Source organism: Protopterus annectens, chromosome 6.part0 (assembly GCF_019279795.1).
Source record: "Protopterus annectens isolate FY-2018-M chromosome 6.part0, PAN1.0, whole genome shotgun sequence".
NCBI lineage: Eukaryota > Metazoa > Chordata > Ceratodontiformes > Protopteridae > Protopterus > Protopterus annectens.
Genome location: NC_056737.1, coordinates 1,718,222,534 through 1,718,246,050, shown reverse-complemented (window position 1 = coordinate 1,718,246,050; position 23,517 = coordinate 1,718,222,534). Strand labels below are relative to the sequence as shown.

The 23,517-nt window shown below is 41.5% G+C and overlaps 1 protein-coding gene across 2 annotated transcripts in view; it reads right to left on the bottom strand.

The window, feature by feature from the left end:
• The window catches only part of ALS2 (alsin Rho guanine nucleotide exchange factor ALS2), a 2,167,716-nt gene that overhangs the window by 1,274,120 nt on the left and 870,079 nt on the right, over positions 1-23,517 (bottom strand). For both annotated transcript variants that reach the window (XM_044075110.1, XM_044075111.1), the window contains exon 13: positions 13,227-13,386. In XM_044075110.1, coding sequence (XP_043931045.1) covers positions 13,227-13,386 — 160 coding nt within the window. The remainder of the gene's footprint in view (positions 1-13,226; positions 13,387-23,517) is intronic.

Sequence of the window (23,517 nt, the reverse complement as noted above, 5' to 3'; positions counted from 1 at the left end):
ATTTTAGGCACAGCACTTTCCTATTTAATACACATGATCTCTGGGATGTGGCCCAAGTCAGGAATTAGGATCTTAAGTAGTGCAGTCCAAGAGACCATTAAGAAGCATAGCCTAAACTCCCAAATGCCCCAAAGTACTGTCTGGTTAAGTGACTTGCTCAAGGTCACGAAGTAGGCTAATGGAATAAAGCCTTGTACAAAGTAGCTTGTTAACAGCTTATAGCCTAAATCCTCTGCACCAACCCCTTTCACAAATCCTTTAAGAGTTCAAAGTTCTTTGTAATTCTTATCAAATATTACATCTTTTTTTTTTTTTTTGGTAGGATTCAAAATGAAGGGCCTAAATATTGGGTCTATATTAGAAGACTGAATGTTTAGGTGATCGAACACCTAAACATCAATCTGCTAATATCGAAAGCATAAAATGGTGAACGGCTGATTTAACGCACTGAAAGATTTCCCTTGGCCATTCACCAGAGTTTGCTATTTCCATACTGTTGAGCAATCTCGGAGTTGGTATATTTAGCTATGGGGTGTGGGGGGTACAACCCCCCACGTCGGGGGGTGTGGGAGGCTTTAGATGTAATGTTTTTTGTGTTGTGGCCGAGGGACGTGTTTCCTTGGGACATTCGACATTGTGCAGTTCGATATTAGCAGATCGATGTTTAGGTGTTCAATCACCTAAACATCCGGTCTTTTAATATAGACCCTAAATATTAAGGAGCCTACTTTTTCACTACTTCTTGTTCTGAACCAACCATTTTACTTAATGCCATTCTTAATCTCTTTTTTTTGCCTTGTTCTACTGCTTAAGTATCTATATAAAATGTTCCATCTTCTTTCATACTGGTCTGTCTTCTCAATGTTTGGATTTTCTTTCCTGATTTCTTTGACATTGAGTACTAGTCTTTATTTTTCCAAAGTTAATTTCCTAAACAGTACAAGTGTTCTCAAATTTTGTTATCTTGTTTGACTACAACAGAGTTTTTTTTTCCTTCTGTTAAGTTTGCATATTAGGTATGTTTGTTTCTTATTGCATCAACACTGCTCAGCCACACCGCTCTGTACGCCTACACAACAAACACCCGCCAACTACAAAACTGCATGCAGTCTATACTCGTTAGGAACACAGGCCCTCTTTAATAACAGCTTCATCAAAGAGAAATACCACACCCCATATATCAGTACAAGATCTAACAGATAAATGCAAAAGATGATGCAACTTCTATCAGCACACATCCACTTTCCCACTCTGTGGAGACATCCACCCAAACCCTAGACCATCCCATTCAAACAAACCAAACCCCATCTAACCCATCAGCCCCCACCATTACCAACACACACAATCTACTATTAATACACATAAACCTCAGAAGCATCTACAATAAAATTCCAGATCTCCATACATGCACACTGCAGCACACAACCCAGACATTTTAATCATCACTGAAACTTGACTAAACCAAACACTAAAGATGAAGAATTTCTTAGTACACAAAAAAGATGGAGGGGCTGCAATATTTTGAAAAATATACTAAATATCACCAGATACCCACTAAGCCACCCCAAATATCCCAACACAGAAATATCTATTGCCTCCTACACCTGAACAAGCACAAAACTATTTGCATTACTACCAGACATATTGTACCAGGCAGCAACATTCCCATTCTCAAAGACATGCTTCAATCATTTTCCATTTATGTAAACAAACAAATCATTATACTTAGGGGTGTGAATATTGATTATTTGCTTGTAAACACTGACTTCCCTATCCTCTCTATTAACCTACTCAGTTTCCCTCAAGCAATCACCTCACCCACTAGAATTGACAAACACAGCAACAAGCTATACACTACTAGACTGGATCCTTACCACTTCACCCTCAAACACCTTTGACAGTCTCCCAAATAACATCAGTGACCAATTACACACATTTATCACTAGACAAACTAATCACACACCCAAACATACAGTGCTGAAACAAGTACATAGACTCATCTTTTACCAAAGACACCTTTATAAACTACCTCACCCAATACAACTGCAATACTCAAAAACACTAGCAGATACTGTTAACCATTTCAATAACACATTTCTTAACATACTAAACAAGTTAGCTCTTATAAGAACAAAAAAACAACCCTGCTTCATGGCTCAAAAAAGAAACTAAGCAGCCCATGCTAAATAGAGGCACAGCCCAGAAGGCATGGATTAAAGAGAGATCACAAAAGTGGCAAATTTTAGATAACTTTTTTTTTTTCCAAAAACTTTTTATTAATAATTTTCTTTTAACAAAACAAATGATGAAGAAAAAAAAAACAAACAGGTTATAGCAAGGTAAATACAATACAAACTATTCATATATATTTCACAAATTATGCAGTAGAGATTAATAAAACAAAACAAAGACAGAAAAGAAAAAACATTATTTTAGATTTCCAACCTAACAAACTGCCCAATAGAAAAAAGAGAATATAAAACTAAGTATAAAGTACAAAATAAAACATAGCAATTGCAGAACACAGGATAACCTTGGATAGAGATAAGGAGGAGGGTATTGATCTTAGACCAAATTTTTGAATAAAGAGCACTCCTCTTTGGACTCCTACTAATGAATTTCTGTGCCGGCATATATGTAAGAACCATTGATTTAAAGTTGTTCCAACAAAGCTTAGTGCGATCCACCCAATTTTTTGAGATGTATAATTTCATGAGTGAACATAGAAAAACCATCACATGCATGTCAAGTTTAGAAAGGGTACATATAAGAATATGGAGGATAGCTAGTTCCCAAGAAAGTGTAGATTTGTGATGACCCATTTTTTGGAGGCGGACTTTTAAAGATGTCCAAAGTTTATGAGTGTAATTACAGGACCATAAAACATGCATCAAATCAGCATAAGGCGCTGAGCAGCAGGGACAAGAGGGAGATTTATTAGAGTCAAACTTAGCTAATTTAGCCGGAGTGAAGTAAGCATTATTGTTAATCATTAGCTGTGTATAGAAAAGGTTCTTGAAAGGGGAAAAATTTATAGTGTTTTTTATGGCCAAGAGTTTCTGAGAATGCAAAAGAAGAGGATTATATTTATCCCAATAGTTTGAAAAGAGATACGTACTACTATTGATCATGGATGATAAGAGTTTGTATGAATTAGAGAGCATTTTTTGGATAGAGTTAAATTCTGCAACACAGATTCTAGTATGGAAATATTTTGTCCGTTGTCTAAAAGATATATAAATTTATAAGTAATGACATCACGTATTTGCCTAATGATTATAAAGTATTTCTTATTAATTTTTAGAATTTTGCATAAATTAGTCAATGATTCATTGTTATGTTTGAGTATATCCCAAACCAAAAGATTCTTAATTAATGGGAATTTGGAGAGATTAATAGGAAAATTATTAATTTTTATATTGGGATTTAGATGTAGGGGTTGAAGTAAAGGGAGAGTTTTGTCAAGATTGATGAGTTTTAACAAATTTTGAAAAGCATTAACCTTTTGTTTTAAATTATTTAAAAGTTTGAGGTTTCTTAAAAAGAGTCCTGTGAAAGATAGGGAAGAGCAGCTGGATTTAAATTCACAGTAAGAATTTGTTGAAACCATAATTTAGCCCAGGTAGGATAAGAATTATAGTCTGCTAATTTAAATTTAGAAATGTATAATAATCTACTTGCTGAAATTAATATGAAACACAAATCCATTTACTTCAATTACATAATCAGAATTTAACCATTTTTGAGCAAAGGATGATTGCAATCTACTCTGAGTGGGCACAAACCCCATCTAAACTTCTTGCAAAGATAATTCGGAACACCCAAGAACCCCCTAAAATATCTCGTCTGCTCTTTAATAGCAAGATTTATAATTCTGATCAGGAAATTATACAACTTTTTTCTAACCTGTTCTCTGACATTTATTCCAAAGGAGATACAGATCATATTCTACATCATAATATGATTGAGTTCCTGAATTCCATTAAATTCCCTTCCATTAATAAAATTCAATGTGACATGCTCTCAGCTCCAATAAATCTACAAGAAATCCAATACACTATTTCGAATCTCAAGTTAGGTAAATCCCCTGGCCCTGATGTTTTCACAGCTGAATTCTTTAAATCTTTTGTCTCAATAATTTCTCCTGTCCTGCTGAAGGTATATAATTATGTAATAAAATATGGCATATCAGATATTCATTGGAATACTTCGAAGACAATCTTAATTTTAAAAAATCAAAAGGACAAATCAGATCCACACAATTATCGTCCCATCTCTTTAATAAATATTGATATAAAGATTTTAGCTTCACTTCTAGCCAATAGACTTAGAAAAGTTCTCCCATCTATAATCTCTATGGAACAATCAGGCTTTATGTCATGTAGACATACATGGGATAATACTTTAACTCTAGACTCCTTAACTCATCTATTGAAAAAAGATAAAAATCCAACTTACGCCTTAACGCTAGATGCGGCAAAAGCTTTTGACAGGGTTAACTGGAATTTCCTTTTTCATTCTCTATCATATTTTAACATTCCCTCCTCCTTTATAGATATGATTAAAGTTTTATATAGTAAATCCTCTACTTGTCTATGGATAAACAAGACTCTTTCCAAACCTATAAAAATAACTAATGGTACCAAACAGGGTTGCCCGCTGTCTCCTTTCCTCTTTAATATATTTATTGAACCCCTATTTCTTTATATAAAATCAAATACATTTCATACGATTCCCAAAGTAATGAATACTAAAATAATTCTTTCAGCCTTTGCTGATGATTTAATTATTTATTTTCAACTTCCGAACACGGATCTTCACAAGATTGAATTTTCCATTAATGCCTTCTCAAAAGCTTCTGGTTATCAGGTAAATTTTCAGAAATCTCACATCTTTCCTATTAATCCTCTAGGTTATAAACCAAATTATTTTCCTGCATCCCCCTTTAAAACAACTTTCGATATCAAATATTTAGGGATTTATTTTGATCATAATCATTCATCTACATTTCAAAATAATCTGCTCAGATCTTGGTCTAAAATATCTCTTGATATTCTCAGGTGGAAAAAGTTGAAGTTATCTCTCTTATCCAAAGCAGCTATAATTAAAATGAATATACTCCCCAGAATCCTTTTTCAGTTTAATTCGATAGATCAGTTAATACCAAAATCCTTTTTTACCAAGATTGGTAAAGAGCTAGCTAAATTCATTTGGTATCCCAAATCTGTGAGAATTGCATATAATAAATTAACCATTCCTAAATGTCAAGGAGGCTTGGGCCTTCCAAACTTTCATCTATATTATTCATAAATTTTAGATAACTTAGAAATTGCTGTAAACAGGTAAAACTAGACAAACTACTCTTGCTCAAACAACATGGCTTTCGATCATGCCACAGCATAACAGCTCTGTTAGTTTCTCAGAAACTATAAATACCAAAACAATGGTAACCGAAAATCCTCCTTGTTCCTGCATCTATCAAAAACATCTGACACAGTATCCCACCAGCTCCTAATCAATGAACTATCTTCTCCATCACTATCTCTTTCAGCTCTTACTTGGTTCTGTAGCTCTCCCGTCAATAGACAATGGGACAATATGGAATCAGGACCTATTCCTCCTTCCTCCCTATAGCCATTAGTGTACCACAAGAGTCAATTCTAGACCCACTATTTTTTAATATTTTCACAAAACCTGCACAAAGCCAAGAAACCTGCCACCTTAGTACAGCATGCAGACAATGCCACCATCTTCTGCATAGCTATGTCTTCAACATATGTAAAGAGGTAACTGCATCCTTTGTACAATGACCTGCCATCAGTATGGGGTGGGGGGTGGGGTTTGGTGTAGTGGTTAATGTGTTTACCTCACGGCATAAGGTACAAGGTTTGATTCTCAACCTTTAAGGGGAAATTCCCTATTTTTTTCACTCTTCATAAGGGTGGAGAATCTGCAGATCCAGGAAACTACAGAACCATTAGTCTGACTAGTCTTATATGCAAAGTCATGGAAAAGATCAACAAAGACATAGGAGACCTTCAGACATTGGGACCATCCCAGTTTGGCATTGTCAAAGGAATGAACCTGGTAGGCCTCTTTGAGAAGGTCACCAAGGCAATGGATGAGGGTAAAACAGTGCATACTGCCTACCTTGATATGGACTTGTGCATACACCCCCTACATAAGCCAGACAGCCAGCTGGCTCAGAAACAAGACCAAGGAAGTTAGGCTTGGTGATACCACCTCTTCAAAGAGGCCACTCATCAGAGTCTCTGTACTGGACCCACTCCTCTTTAGCATCTACTTCTCAGAAGTCAAGACTAACGGCAAAGGCAGAGGCTCTAGCACAACCAAATGGCTAGTGCCAAAGCCATGGATTAAAGCTCCTTGCAAAGAAATACATTACAGTACCTATGGAAGATTGGCTACCCCAGAAAACTACATCATCAGTAAAACACACCTAAGAGTTGACCCATTAGAAAGGGATCTGGGAACGCATGTACACAGTAACCTGGGCCTTCACCAACATGCATCCAAGGTAATAAGGACATTCTTCAATATTGTTCAACTTATAAGTGCATGGCATCTAGGTCCAGGGAAGTCAATGGACCACTATACTCGGCCCTAAGCAGACCCACCATTGAGTAAAATGCCCCTTCTGTATGCACCTGACCAGACACATGCAGCAGCTGGAATATCTGCAAAGGTTCCTTACAAAAAGGATACAGGGAATAAACACAATGTCCCTATGCAGATCGCCTCAAAGCCCTATCTCTATTTTTGGTCTTCTGCAGACTACTGAGAGGTGATCTATGCCTAGTGTGCAAGGCATTCCAGGACCCTGCTCTGATGAACCACTTGCAAATCCACAAAACACACAGCATCAGAACTGCTAGATCTAAATACCTATATTTTGCTTGCAACATAAACAGGACAAGTTGGAGAGAAAGATAGGTACCTCAGAGAATTCCCTTTCTCTGGAAAAGGCTCCCCATTCATGTGAAACAATGGCCGTCCATAACCCTATTTAAGCACAACTTGGACCATTGGATGGGAAATTGAAAACTCACCCCTGGACTGGCACCCATGTCTCTGATGGACAGAAGCAGTCAGTAAATCAAGTCATAGCCAGCAATCACCCCTATAGAAATGTCTAAAATATATAAATTGTGGGACACATTTGGGTTGTATGGCTAAGCTTATAAAGGCCCTAGTGGTCATTAGCCTAGTACACAACTATGAACCAGACCATAGATGAACATGCAACTGTTTCCTTGAGTTGCGTTCTCAACCACAATTCTTTCCCCCACTCAGCTGGATATGCAACTGTCATGCCCTTGTGCAGCATTTCCTGCTACAGTCTGCCCCCACCTAGACAAGAAACTATCATGCCCCTGTGTTGTTACCTCATCCAACATCTACTAGTTGCTCAATGTCTCTGTTGCAAAAAAATACCACACATGTTCAGTATGTAAATAAATTACCAAGTATCTTGCCTTGCCTTCAGTATGCCTAAAATGTTATGTCTTCAATGAAATCTTGATTCTGGACATGCTCACCTTAACATGCTCTCCTGCAGTCTGGTGGACATGCTTTATATCAGTATGAAACAGGCCTCTGAGAACAGCAATAAAGCTAAAGAAGGAATAAGTGTGGCTGTCTATGAATCACTACTACAATGCACTGCTCTATCACACCCAATAAGTACTAGCCTGCATGTCCCTACTTGTCCCAGTGAAAATAAAACATACACACTATGCTCCTGCACACAGCTTGTTAATTTCATAGCACTGTAACTCTGTGTTATGAATGCTTAAATTAGCACACCACTGCTGCCCTACAATGCATATTATGTGATGCTCTAGAATGCAGCTGTGCATATGGGGGAACCATTTTTCTCCACAAGTGGACCTGTTGAGTGGACATGGTCTCTCCAGGGTTCTGGGTAAAGGAGGACTCCTCCATGGTGTGAGTGAGAGGGAGACCAGGAAGTTCTTACACATTCTCCATAGGGATTTTGAGAAGTACTTGCTAGGTAAAATGTTGGGGAAAAAAGGGGAATGATGCCGGCTGCTTGGTACTAGCTTGCAAGAATGGAGTGGTGCCACTGGCATCACTCATTTTGATTAACAGTACAGGAGCAGACACATCACCTTGTGGCAGTGCCACCCTGAACTGCTTTGCCAGTGGGAGACAGAGGTTAGGAAGTCTGTAGCAAGTTTATATGTTAGCACTGCATGCTGCTACATTTTTTTAAACTGATGTTAGTTTGCTTCCTCTTCTTTTGAGAGGCTCAATTGTACACTAAGTTTTTCCTACTTCCTTTTTCACTTCCTAAGGAATGTGAAATGAACATAGAAGCCAGACTCAGAAGGGCTGAACACCTCTCCAAGTGGTGAGACGCATATATGTCATCACTGCACTGTACGAATACACACAAAAAGTGCACTAATGTGTTCTACATTTCCTCTTTCTGTTTTTCCATTCATCTGGGTATAGAGAAAGAGAAGCAGCAATGGGCACCTGAGTCTACATTAGCTGACATATCGGCTAGTGGGTCACCAGCAGTTGCTAGGTCAGGGGTGGGCTCATCTGGGGGCACCATGCATCATGTACATAAGCTAGTTACATTTGAGATACACTGGCAGTTGGACTGCTGCCTTGATACTGCGGAGCATCTCATGGCATTGTTAAAGTTACATGATGGGCAGGTTTTGCCCATCAGACCACCACAGTCTGCCCAAGAGAACAGCCTCTGACTGATGTCTAGGTGACATATTCTCCAGGTTGGTCTTCTGTGCAAGTCCAGGAGGGTTCCCAGGGATATCACAGTCTTGGATGGACTTCAGTCTGAAATGAGTAGACTGACAGACAAAGCCAGGCTTTAGAAGCAATTTAAGGTGAGCTGCAGTGCCCTCCATATTTCCTGTGACTGGGCCTGGATCAGTCATCCATCTAGACATTGGTAGATTATTTGCAGTTTGACCGCAGAAACCTAATGGACCAGTTTGAGCCCGTTTTCAATGGAGGCCCGGGGAGAAAAGCTCCACAGTAATACAGAAGTTGCACAAGTAGAAAACAGTAGAATCATAAAACAGAGTTAAACAATTACAATATTAGATCTTTTAACACATTGTAACATGTATAGAAATTAAAAAGCACATGGAAAGTAATGTCATGCATTGGCACTTACAGATTAAGGTTTAGGAGTGTTAGCCATTTATAAACATTGATCAGCATATTTTTTTTTAACTGGATGTTAGACAGGAGTTAAGATATGTACATTGGTTAATGAGGCAAGTATAGAGAAGTGTTAAGAAATTTGGGGGGGTTAGTAGAGGATTGGGAGCAAGTAAAGCTCCAGGTAGTGGAGAGGTAAGAGTGTAGAGAAGATTTAAAATGGACAGGGTATGGATAAGTCCTTTGGGATCATAGGAGAGCGTTCCATTTTTTGGCAAGGGAGGAAGAGAAGAAAATTGTCCAGGAGGTCATTTGTACTTGTGCACCAGGAGTAAATTCTTGTTTTCAGATCTAAGGGGCCTATTAGGGAGGTAGGAGGTATAGATGGCATTAAGGGATGGGGAGTCAGAAAGTTAGAAGATGAGTTTGTGAGTGGTAGTAAGTTGTTAGCAGCCAAGGTAATCTGGTAGTTCCAGCCAATTTAGTGATTGAAGTGCATTACTGTGGTGGTAAGAGTATTTGGAATTTATTGCAAATTTAGATATCTTGTTGTAGCAGGCTTCCAGCTTGGCTTTTAGTGAGGCTTGGAGGTTGATAAGTAGAGGGGAGCCATACATGACAGAGGGGAGAAGGTAGGTGGATGCAAAGGTTTTTCTAGAGGATGGGGTTAGGTATTGATTGTGTCTGTAAAGTAATCCAAGTCTTTGATTTTTTTTTATATTTTGTTGTACATGGATATCGAATTGCAACTGTTCATCTATGACTACTCAGAGTAGTTTTGTGTGTGGGATGATTTCTATTAAGGATTTATTTTGGCTATAGATTTTGAAAGCATCTTTGTGTACTATGGTAGATTTGAATAGGGTGAAAATCATGATTTTAGTTTTTTTTTGGGTTTAGTGCCAAGTTGTTGCTGATAATCCGGGATTCAGTGGTGGAGAAAGTAGTTTGTTTTTTAAGTAATAGATTGGAAATTGAGTTGGTGGAGCAGGCTATCGTATATTGAATTACATCGGCATTGGAGATGCAGTTGTGGAAGTTATTAATAAAGACATTGAATAATACAGGGCCAAGTATGGTTCCTTGTGGAACTCCAGTTGGGGTATTCAGGTAGGATGAGAAGGAGTTTTGCCATTTGATGGCTTGTTGCCTGTCTAAAAGACAGCTAGAGAACCAGTTTATGGTTGAGGGAGAGAGACAGATGTGAGAGAGTTGTGAAAGTAGCAAAAAGTGGAAGACAGTATCAAAGGTTTCTGAGAGGTCTAAGAGTATGGGAGCAATAGTTTTTCCAGAGACACAAGCTTTGTTAACTGTGTCGAGGAATGATATAAGGGCAGTTGAGGTACTGTGACTGGGTCAAAAGCAAAGCTTTGAAGAGGTGGTCTTGGGTGAGATGGGGCAAGATCTAAGTGTGGATACATTTTTCCAGTATCTTGGAGATTGGTGAGAGGGTGGAAGGTGGATATATATCAGTTTTTGCCACCTTTGTAGAGAAGGAGAATGTAGGCCTTTTTCCTCTTTGGGTACATAAGATTCCTGAACAGATCTGTTTATCAGGATAGTAATGGGGTAAGCGATGGGTTCAGTGGCGGCCTTTAGAAAAGTGGGTGGTAGGTTATCTGGAGCTTTTGAGCAGGGTTTGACCTTTAAGAGTAGTCTTTTTATAGTTGTAGCGGAGATTGGTTGGAGTATAAAGTTGGAGGTAGGGAAGGGATGGGGGTTAGGGGTTAGTGGAGGGAGGGGAGGGGAGTGTAGGTAAGTTTGGGTGGGGGTGGTGGGAGAACGAGTGTTGTTTATGCTGCTAGTATTAGGAAAGCTGGCAGTAATGTCAGCTATACAGTTTATGAAGAAAGAGATGTTATTTCCTGGGATGTCTTGTTGGGATGTGGGCAGGGATTTTCATTGGTGCCTGTGTTAAGGAGAGAGGAGATGGCATTCCAGAATTTTTGGGGTTTAGATTGTGACTGGATTGAAATTTAGTGTAATAGTTTTTTTTTTATCTTTATGAACAAGTTTTTTTACTTGGTTATGGAGTTGTTTAAAGAGCAAGACAGTCTTGTTTTTTCTGTAGTACTTTAAGCTTTTGTCTCTGAGGTGCATAAGATCTTTGGTGGATTTGGTTAGCCATGGGGCAGGATTAGCTTTTATTCTTTTTATTCAAATTGGTGCTTGGTTGTTTAGTGTATGAAGGAATTATTGAAATAGTCAACGGCGTTATCTAAAAGGAGTGTTTTAGTATGTTCCAGTTTATTCTTTTAAGGATGCCAGAGAAGAGTAGTGGGTTGAAGTTTATTAGGTTGCAAGTTTCCTCACAGTGGTGTTGGTGCTGTAGGGTGCTTGGTGACCAGCGGATGTATGCTGGGAGGTGGTCACTTAGGGAATCAGGGAGGGTGCCTGCTTCAGATATTTTGTTGGGGTGTGTGACGAGTATCCAGTCCAGGATGGACATGAAGGAATAGTCTTTGGATGTCTGGTTGGGTTGTTAATGAGTTGAGTGAAGATGAATAAATTTATAATGCTGGTAGAGGGGTTGGAGGTCAGATTTGTCCAGTTGATGTTTACATCTCCCAGGATGACTGCTTCCTTTGTTATGTTGGAAGATATCTTTATGTTGGAAGATATTTGAATACCTTTGGTTCTGCAACATGCAGTTCCTGAAGTCAGGCATTTTGTACAGATGCAAGTAATCCTCCGTGCAGATATGTACACTGGCAGGGAAGTTCCCTGCCTCAAACTTGAGGATTTATGGTCTTTGTGAATGGGAATATATAGTTAACAATCCCTGAGGTCTAAGGTGACCATAAGTGCTTTTGGGAACAGGAAGAACAGGAAAACCTGCCAGGTAATCATTTTGAATTTTTGGAACCTTTATGAATTTGTTTAACCATGACAAGGCTGTGCCCCATATTCCTCTTCTGATTCCCTTTTTATTAGTGTGTCTAGAAGACATTTTTTTACTACAGGAGTAGACATTTATTTCCTTGTTCTTTTGGAACTGGTAGAATCCATGAAAATGTTTTGTTTTTGACAGCATAGCCTGGATTTTTATGCCACTACTAGTAGGACCCACTTGCCCTATACAATATTTTTCCAGTGATCATCTGGCCTATCTCATGGTCTTCTTTGTCTGATTAAGGAGAGTATTTCTGTTTCTAAGGGCTAGGGTGGGAGTTTGGGAAAGGGTGAGAGAGAGAGGAGAGGAGAAATGTATAGTCATGGTTGCTCCCTTAATTGTTGAGCAGCCCTGAGGGCCACCCAGGCTTCCCATTTTGGATTCCTTGCAACCTCTTTTTTATTAAAGTTATTTTGCCCTTCTATCTGGTGTAAGATCAGTACTTTGAAGGACAGTTTCTATTATAACATGAAACAGAGAGACGAAATAACTGTTTGACTGGATATACAGACTTCAACTTCTTAAAGTCATTCTGTTAAAACCAGCATAAACATTATAGTTAGAAATGTTACATTCTGATTCCAAGCAAACAACACTAACAGTCACAATCTTCATAAGGAGTCTGTTTCCCAAATGCACAATTGTTAACTCTTTCTAGGATGGATGCACATTAAACTCATACCAGTCATGCAACTCCAACAACCAATCATTAAACACTTTACAATGTCTAACAGAATAATATCAGGATTCCACAACAGGATAATTATTTGCCAGCTGTAGAGGAACATGTCAAATCACAAGACTGAGTATACTGCACAGAAAGCTGCTGTGAACTGTACTACAGCAAGAAAGAGCTACAGATGGTGTGGGTGGATCTCATCTTTACAATGGGAATGAGTTGACATCCCATGGATGCAGAAGTGTCCCAAGCCAGGAAGGATACAAAGCTCTGGAAGCTTGCACTGATATCAGGCCTTCAAATGCAGAAAGTTTAAGTGGTTATTACTGCTGCATTAGCATAACAAATGAGCATCTGCTGATGTAAAAAATTTCACTAATTCTAAAATACAATATATACATACATTTTTATAAGTATGTATATGAAAGAAAGTACAAAAAATTTGGGCAATAAGTGCATATGTCAAAAACTCACCACTTCAAAGCAAGTTGCAAATTTTAGCAGAACTCTGCTATAGTCTTGCAAATGTTGGATGGGTAAGTAAAACAGGCAATGCAGAATATCGGTTAGAGGCATGTCTTCATTTACTTCAGCAAGTGAACGCAGTAACTCATGGTTCTTCGGGAAAAAATCTCTAGAAAATGCAAGAAGAGAGAAACTGATGCACAATCTAAGGTTATTGTACAAGGGTTTACAAGGAATAAAATGTAGCAAGCAATGTCAACTCAAACTGTAAGTAAAAAGTATGCAGACAAGAAAAACAGCACTGCAAAAACAATAAAAATGCCAAAGCAGACATGCAGCAAGGAAATAACTGATATAAACACCATATCAGCTGTCCTGTGAAAATGCCCTCTACAGTGGGTAACTGTTAGAGGACTTTCATCTTCTGACATCCTCAAGCACAACACAAATTTTCTGAGTTACCATACATACCAGCAAATAAAGTGCCTATGAATCCCCCCCCCCTCCACACAAGCACAACCTGAAACAGAAAAAAAAAATTAACATCAAATTATAACTGTATCCATCTTACAGAAAAATCTAGCAGACGATGTTGCATGGAAAAGGCACTGGGTCATGGTGGGGGGTGATAAGCTTCCATTGCAGAAGACCTGCTCACAGATCAACTTTTTGGTTAGTACACATGTAAAATGCAATTTGGAGACCCTTTTCAGTAGGTAAAGTCTGAATAATAATTCCAGGCATCGAAATTTAAAACTCCCTATATGGTTGAAGCCAGAAGAACAAAAGTAAATGCTGAGTCCTGAAACACTGAGGTACCTCAAGAGGTTTATGTCCTGGAATCGCAGCCAGTACAACGATGCTTGACGAAGATGCTCAAAATTATGACCACATGCTCATAGGTCTACAAAGGAAATATTTTTGAAGTAATCACTACAAGCAGTCCTTCCACTAAATATTCTATAACATATTTCAAAAGATGATAATGCACCTATTGACAAAAGTGAATGCAATCAACAATCCATAAGGAAAGGATTTTGCACAACAAAGGAAACAAAGATGTTATGCCTTCTTAAGCTCATTCATCATTTTCAAGTAAAGCCTGAACTGGATGTGCATCTGCACTATATGAACGTTTCTCTCTCACTTGTAGATTATGCTCCAGAAAAAAGTAATAATAATATAGATAGAGACCACTATAAGGAGGGTAGCTCTCATTATCCTCATCTTAGATATAAAGATCTCTGGATCCTTGGTCTCTCCTTCCCAAGATACTGAGGAAAAGGACGGTCCCTCCCTTACCCCTTGCTCCAAAAGGAAGCACCCTGAGGTCACCAGATTCATGAGGTATGAGAATAAACAAATGTCTGCCAAGTGATGGAGACCTACTGATTGGAATGCTGCAAGCCAGGGGTGGCACCTAGTCACCACATGGCTGAACACTTCCTTGTGCTGGCATCAAACTGTACTGACAAGGGTGAGCTCTTTCACCTATGATGACAGCCCCACCAGTTGTTGAACAGTGTACATCTCTACTATCGTAAACCCCTATGGGATCAACAAGCCAGAGATGACCAGTGACAGTCTTTGACCTTAGCCAGTTTTTCACATTTAACTCAGGGAGGTCAGAGGAGGAGAAGATCACCTGAATACAGATTTCCTTCACTTTGAGTCTCTGAGGATCACTTCCTGTGAGCTGGCCAGGCACTGGTTTGAATGTGGGAAAGTCAATGCATACACATTAAAATGCACTCCATACGATGCATGTTAGCAGTCAGTTACTAGAGTAGCTCATCAATGGTCAGCAGGAAGTTCATAACTCATGAAGAAAGTAGAGTTGTGTATCTTCTTACCATAAATGTAGATGTTCTTGTGTCTTCACTGCTGCAGTAATGACTTCTGAGATATCCTGCCTTGGAAACCCGAAAATTGCCCAAATACCAGAGATTTGATCCCTTCTCCCATCCATTGTTAGGAAACTGGAGTATAAAGGCTTGTCAGCCAGCACCTTTTCCTCAAGTCTTTCTTGCCTCCAAGCCAGAATGCCACTCCCCTTGCTGCTGGTGGGGACACAATCTGTCCAATACAGTCCCCTGGGAAGGAGGACAAGAAGCAAGGAGAAACTAACTATGATTGGGAGAAGGGACCTAATAAGAAGGAAAGGGGGTACCCACATCAACCCAGACATAAGCATGAGGAAAGGGCCAGGTGAGTGGAAACAGTTACAGCAACAGTGAAAACACCTGAACATCTACATTTATGGAAAGGAGATACACAACTGTATTATGTTTAATGTGTTTTCTCTGTTGCAGTAATGATTCCCAGATATAAAAGTGAAAGGGTGGTTGAACAGATGACTGTGCACGGGGGGTGAGCCCTTGCAGATCTGCGGAGGCAAATCTTACCCTAGCCATAGAAGCTGCAAATAAATTGTAGTGCTTGGAGAAAGTGTGCACAGAGGACCAAGTGGCTATTTCTAGGATGAAGTGGGTAGACTATTTTCTCAGAAAGGCAGTAGTTGCTATTGTGGCCCTGGTGAGATGCCTAATACTACAGCTGCTACCCCTTAGGACATACACCACTGAAAGAAACTTACCCATTTAGAAGTGTAAGAGTTCTTGGTGCTAGATCTCCAAGCTTTTTGAGCATTTGTATTATGTCCTTATCAAAAATATTCTAAAATGTAAGATCATCATCATCTACCCTGCTAGTTTTGTAGTCTCCAAATGGGGGCTCTCCTGTTCTGTGTCAGGAGAACTTCCTCAATGTCTCCCTGACCATGCTGAGAAGCATGGAGAAACAGTGTTGTCTTGATCAGAAAGGTGGTATTATGACCTCTTTTGGCCTTTTTTGGGGATGAGGGTTATGGGAGGGAAGGCATACAGAAACATACCACCCCAAGGGAAGGAGAAAGCATCTGTCCTCCAGCCCAATTTGAAAAGGACCTTGTGCACAGCTTTCTGATACGTCTGTTTTGTTCTGAGGCAACCCCCAACTTATCTACAGGTGTATGGAATATTGCCCTTTTTAGTATCCATTTATGTGGGTCTACCACAGATGTGTTGAGAAAAGCTGGCAAGTTGTTTTGAGCCCTTAGCAGTACTGAACCAGAAAGTATAACCCCCATCTCTTCTATTCTCTCCCAGAGCTGCTTGACCATTTGGCACACGGGACAGCAGTGAGTAAAGTACAGTTTTGTACCTACCATAAATGTAGATGTCCGATAGATATGCAACTGCAGTCATAACATATGGGTTGTCCTGCCTCAGGCAGCCCTCGGTCGGCCGGATTCCAAAGTCTGAGTCCGACGTCGCCTGATGTCGCATTTCTCTCCGACGTCAGAGCGGCTGGAGTACTTAAGCATCAGCCGACGCCATTTTCTTCAGTGTTTCTTGCCCCAGATGCCAGGTGCCCTCCAAGGAAGGCTGTAATCAAATTGGAAGACAAAAACAGGATTCCAGACAAATAAGTAAGCAATAAACAGATACACCATAACAGATATCCCCAGCTAAGAGAAACAGGGATAGGAGTGGACCCAAGGCATAGAGGGGTATGGAGGGAGGGAAAATCCGACTGCAGTTGCATATCTATCGGACATCTACATTTATGATAGGTACAAAACTGTACTATGTCCTTCAAGAATGCAACTGCAGTCATAACATATGGGTTAAATACCATAGCTTAGCTGGGGGAGGAGGAATGCTCTAGGAAAGAGATGGTGTGGCAATCAAACCCTGCAGGACTGCCGAAGCAAAGCCTGCTCTGGATCTGGAATATAAAGGGAGATTGTAGTGTTTGGAGAATGTATGCACGGAGCTCCATGTAGCAGCTTCTAGAATGTCTTTTGTAGGCACCCCTCTTTAGAATGCTGTAGAGGTGGCTGTAGCTCTGGTGGAGTGTGGTCTGACACTGGCTGGAACATTCTTCCCATGGAAGGAATAACAAAATCTGATGCAATGTCCAATCCATTTTGAAATAGTCTGTTTGGAAATTGCTTTTCCTTGTACTCCAGGGGCGTAAGCTACAAAAAGCTGATCAGACTTCCTACTGGTCTTGGTTCTGTCCAGGTAGTAGCGAAGTTGTCTGTGAATGTCCAAGGTATGCAACAGTCTTTCCCCTTTGCTCTCAGGATTGGGGAAGAAAGTAGGCAGGTGAATAGCTTGATTTAATGAAACCCTAGATACCACCTTTGGCATAAAAGTAGGGTTTGTTCTTAAGGAGACCCTGTCTCTGTGAAAGATTATGAATGGTGGTGTTGCCATTAGGGCCTGTAGTTCCGAAACCCTTCTTGCTGAGGTAATTGCCAACAGGAAAGCTGTCTTCCATGATAAAAATTTTAAGTCCACTAAAGCTGCTGGCTCAAAGGGAGGTAGAGTCAGTTTTTCTAGGACAAAGTTGAGGTCCCAAGCTGGCACTGGAGCCTTTCTTGGTGGCTTAATGTTCTTGATTCCCCTGAGGAATTGCCTTAACAAAGGATGTGAAAACACAGGCGGATCAGTGTTATATCTAGCTGAGATAGCTGAAGCATGTATCTTTATGGAAGAATATGAGAGTCCATTCTGTAGCATATCTGCCAAATATTCCAGGATGAGTGGGATATTCAATAATGATGCATCATGTCCCTTGCTGGTATTTCAAATGCTGAATCTCTTCCATTTTGCTAAGTAAACCTTTCTGGTGGATGGTCTTCGAGCTTCTGTTAATATCCGCTGGACTTCCTTGGAGAGAGATAGATTGAGGTTATTCATGGGATCTCCCAGGCTGTTAGCTGCAGTGTCTGAAGGTTTGGATGCACTGTTTTGAAGTTGGGTTGAGTCAAAAGTAGGGGCCATTGGGGAAGGGCCCACTTTTTGTTGTGACATATGCTCCGTAGTAGTGGGTACCAGTGTTGTCTTGGCCAGTCTGGAGCTATTAGGATCCCCTTGGGCCTCTCTGCTTTGATCTTTAGTAATACTGTGGTCATCAGTGGCAGAGGTGGGAATGCATAGATTTCAAGAAAGTTCCAGATGAATGCAAGAGCATCTATTTTCCAAGCTTGTGGATGGTATGTCCTTGAACAGAATTTTGTAGATGATGGTTGAGGTGGGAGGCAAATAGGTCTACTTCTGGCCTGCCCCATGTTGAGGTGAGTTGTGTGAAGATTTTCGGATGTAACCTCCACTCGTGTGGATCTATGAAATTCCTGCTTAGGCTGTCCGCCAGCACATTGTCTTTGCCTGGAACAAACTGGGATTGCAACTGTATGTTTAGGCTCAGTGATTTTTCCCAAAGATTCATTGTCAGTCTGCAAAGGGGGTAGGAATGGGTGCCGCCTTGCTTGTTTATGTACCACATCACAGTAGTGTTGTCTGTCCGTATCAGTAGATGGCCTTGCTGAAGTTGTTGTCGAAAGGCCTCGATGGCATGCATTACTGCCAGCATTTCCTTTTGGTTTATATGCAGATGTGTTTCCTTTGGAGACCATTGTCCTTGTATACATCTGCCCTCCATGTGCGCCCCCCCATCCAAGGTCTGAGGCATCTGTGGTCATGGTCTGTGCTATCTGAGGTTTTTTGAATGACATACCTGTGTTTGCCTGGCTTACCAAGGCCCACCATAGGAATTCCTTTTGTAGGCATGGAATGAGCGGTATGGTTGTCTCTAGGTTGTTGCTGTGCTGAGACCATAGGCTTTTTAGGTACCATTGAAGCTTTCTCATGTGTAGTCTTGCTAATGGAACCAGGAGAATGCAGGATGCCATGTAACCCAGGGCCTGTAGGAATCCCCTTGCAGTCATCTGGGTGAGTTTTGCCAAACCTTTGAAATAATGAGTTAACTTCTCTTGCTTGTCTTCTGTCAGGTAAGCCATTTGAGAAGCTGTGTCTAGATTGGCTCCTAAGAAGGTAATTTGCTGGGATGGCTGAAGTCTTGACTTTTGGAAGTTGACTGTGTATCCCAGAGCCTGTAGCAATTGTATGACATAGTTCAAGTTTTTTGTCAAAATCAATTTGTCGTCCGCTTGTATGAGGCAGTCATCCAGGTATGGGTAAATTTGGATCCCCTGGAGCCTGCAATGAGCAATTACTGAAGCCAGGCATTTTGTAAATAATCTGGGCGCAGTAGATAAGCCAAATGGCAATGCTGAGAATTGATAATGCTCTGGCCCTGCAAGAAATCTGAGGTATCTTCGGCAGCTGTGTCTGATAGGGACATGCAGGTATGCCTCCTTGAGGTCCAGAGTAATCAGCCAAGACCCCTTGCCCAGCATGGGAAGGAGTTGCTGTAGAGTCAGCATTTTGAACTTTGGTGCTATGAGAAAAGTGTTTAATGTGGACAAATCCAGTGTTGGTCTCCATTGAGTTTCTTTTCTTGGAACAAGGAACAGTCTTGAGTAAAACCCCTGGCCTTGTTCTTGTTGAGGAACTCTTTCTATTGCTTTGATCTGAGCAAGCAGAGAAATTTGCTTGATAGCCTCTGCCCTCTGGTTTTGTGGTAGGTTTGGCATGCCTTGTTTTCTTGGTAAGGTATGAAAGTGGAACCTGTAACCTTGGTCTATAATGTCCAAAATCCATCTGTCCTTTGCCGATCTGTGCCAGTTGTCTGAAAACAGAGATAATTTTCTGCCCAAGGGAGCTTCTATTTGCTCCTTGGTCAGCGGAAGTAGAGGAAAGTCATTGAGATTGTCCCTGTGGGGCAGAGGAGACCCCTGTGTCACTTCTTTGGTTTGCTGGTTGCCATTGTCGTCCCCTGTAAGAACCTCTGTATTGTCCTCTTCCTCGGCCACGTCTGTTTTTACCCCTTTGAAATCTGTCAGGATTAGGAAAGGACCAGTTTTAGAAGGCCAATTCCTGCTGAATCTGGGTGGCTGAACCTGGAGGAAATCTTTGACCGCCTGAACTGATTTTGCTTTTTCCTCGATGGACTTTAACACATCTTTAGCATTAGTACCAAAAAGCTTGTTCTTTTCCAAAGGTGCATCAAGAAGTTTTACCTTGACATGATCTGGTAGAGGTTGTTCTTTTAACCATGCATGTCTACGAATGACCGCCCCTGTCATAGCTGCCCTACATGAAGCTTCCAATGCATCATATCCACACTGCAGAAAGTGATTGCTGACTTGCTGAGAATTATGTACAGCTTCCTGCAAAGACTTCCTGTCTAAAGGTTCAGGAGAGGCCAATGTTTTCTGTAAATCATCTAACAGGTAATCCTGATATTGAAACATATGAAAGAGGCAATTCAGAGCTCTCATAGATAAAGTAGTGGCGGTGTAGACCTTTTTCCCCCATCTCTCCAATGACCTAGCTTCCCTGTTGGAAGGCAAGGGATTTTTGGAGGTGGATGCTGAAACCCCTTTAGGTCCCTGAGAAATAGTTTCTACGAACTCAACGAGGAATTAAACCCACAGCTAGGACAGCTGTTTAATCATAGTCTTACCTCTGGATACGTACCCAGGGAGTGGCGCACTGCAACTGTGGTCCCACTTCACAAAGGCGGTGCCTCCACCGACCCTGGAAATTACCGGCCCATTAGCTTGACAAGCCTTATCTGCAAAGCCATGGAGAGGATCATAATGGACCTCATAAATAAAGACATAGGGAATTTGCAGACTTTGGATCCATCCCAGTTTGGCTTTGTCAAAGGCAGATCATGCCTTCTAAACTTGGTTGACTTTTTCGAAACAGTCACCAAAGCCATTGATGAGGGAAAGGCAGTCCATACAGCCTACCTCGATCTGGCGAAGGCCTTCGATACAATACCCCACTCGGGTATCATTGAAAAACTCATCAGCTTAAATGTTAACCCATACATCACAAGATGGGTTACAAACTGGCTGAGTGACAGAACCCACAGGGTCAGAGTTGCTGGCGCCATGTCAGACTCAAAGCCTGTCACAAGTGGTGTACCACAGGGCTCAGTCCTGGGCCCACTCTTGTTTGGCATCTACTTTTCCGAAGTACAAGCAAACACAATAGGGTTATGGCTGACAAAGTCTGCAGATGACTGCAAACTGGGCGCCATAGTAGAAAACACATCTGACACAGATATCCTTCAGAAGGGTCTCACAGAAACGGATAACTGGTGCCAGAGCCATGGCCTAAAGTTAAATGCCAAAAAATGCATAGTCATACCCTTCGGGAAAAACAAGGTTACCCCTAGCTACCAAATAGGTGGCAATCCACTGAGCACAGAAGAAGTTATCAGGGACCAGGGGACCCAGGTTGATAGTAGTCTGTCATTCGACACCCATGTAGCTAAAGTAGTTAGGAAGACCTTCTACATTGCCCACCTTATCATGAAGGGATTCTCATCTAGATCAAGGGAGGTCATAGTCTCCCTATACTCATCACTCATCAGACCAATGATTGAGTACAATGCCCCATTCGAATGTATCTGACCCGACACTTGCAGCAGCTGGAGAGGCCACAAAGTTCCTCACCAAAAGGATAAAGGGTCTCAAACATCTGTCCTATGCTGCCTGACTGAAAGAACTCCAGCTCTATTCAGTCGCTACCGCTTGCTCAGAGGTGACCTTTGCCTAACATACAAGGCCATGTCAAACCCAGATTTGATGAATATGCTTCACCTCAAAAAATCTAGATCCGTCAGAGCCACAAGGGCGGAGACTTAAACCTCGACACGGCTATTAATAGGACGTGCTGGAGGGATAGATTCATCACCCAAAGACTCCCTATGCTGTGGAATAAAATCCCGGTATATGTGAGGCAGAGCACCTCGCTGGCCTTGTTCAAGAGAAATCTTGACCAATGGATGGGAGATCGCAGATATACCCCAGGGATTACCTCAGTGTCACTGCTCGACAGAGGCACAGCAAAATAATGGGTATAGTTCCCCATACTAAAGGGGTGGTGTAAGCCACAAAACTATGGGCTAGGCTTGTAAATGCCCTCGGGCAGATAGCCTAGTATGAACCTATGAACCTATGAACCTAAATCAACAGCATGGGCCCTAAAGAAATGAGAATGTGTTTCTGGGACCCTATAATATCTGTCTGGCTTGGCTGGGGCAGGAGGAAGAGTATCCGGGGTAACACTGGAGTCAGAGTATAGGTCATCCAAAACATCAAGCACAGGAGGTATAGCTAGGGGCCTGTGTTGAGGCTTTTTAAGGAAGGTTCGAAGGCGCTTTCTGGAATCAGAATATTCCTGGCCTTGCCACTTAAAATGTTCGCTCATGGTATGCAGAACTTCCCCAAAAGAAATATCCTCAGGAGGGGAGGCCGAGGGGATGGAATCCTCTGCATCCAAGTCCTCATAGGTCTGGAAGGGCTCTTCCTGGCCATCGGAGTGAACAGAGTCCTCAGAATTTTCATCTGAAGGGATAGGGTCAGAGGGTTCAACCCTGGGCCTCTTATCAGTAGGAGGCTGGGATCCTCTCTCAGGATGGTCCTGTGAACCTCTAATCACGGAAATTAAGTCTGCGGCCATAGTCATGATTTGTGTTTCAGGAGTAGGTTGACGTAAGGCCTTAGCAGTAAGGTGCTTGGTCTTGCTGGCTGCCTTAGCACGTGTGTAGGCCTCAATAGACATGGCCATAGGAGGCCTAGCAGCTCCACGTGCAGGAGTGACCTTATCTACAGCAATGGTCTCGGGCATTTCCTCGGTTTCAGTATCCGGAGGAAAATCTATAACTGGCGTCGGTGTGGCCTCCGGTATCGGAGGTGTCGGTAAAGCGGTTTCTTCGGTTCGGAGCGGTGAAATAACCGTCACAGGGGGAACCGGAGCACTCGCGGTAGGTTTTGGCGTGGAGTCGGTGGAAGACGCGGGCCGAGGATGTCGGTCCCGGTCTTTTCATTTCATAGGAGTCTGCGACGTCGGAAGTTCCGACGGCATTGTATAAGCAAATTTATCGCCGAAAAAGTCTTCAGCGAACTCCGCCCGGCGCCTAAGAGTGCGCTTATTGAAGTGAGCACAGGCGACACAGGCAAGAGAGGTCGTGGTCTGGGCCAAGGCAAGGAAGACAGTAAGAGTGGAAATCCTTATGAGGTATTTGTTTACCACAAGACAGACAATTGTTAACTTTTTCAGTAATTTCTGACATCGGCTGAGGCAAGAAAGGTCCCCAACGGGGTACTTAGCTTTTTTGATGACTTCGGATTCGAAGAATACAGGAGCTGACCGACCGGCACTTGCGAACTGCTTCTGCTTCGGGCACCGCGCGGCAAGAAAGACTGGAGAAAATGGCGTCGGCTAATGCTTAAGTACTCCAGCCGCTCTGACGTCGGAGAGAAATGCGACATCAGCCAACGTCGGACCCAGACTTTGGAATCCGGCCGACCGAGGGCTGCCTGAGGCAGGAC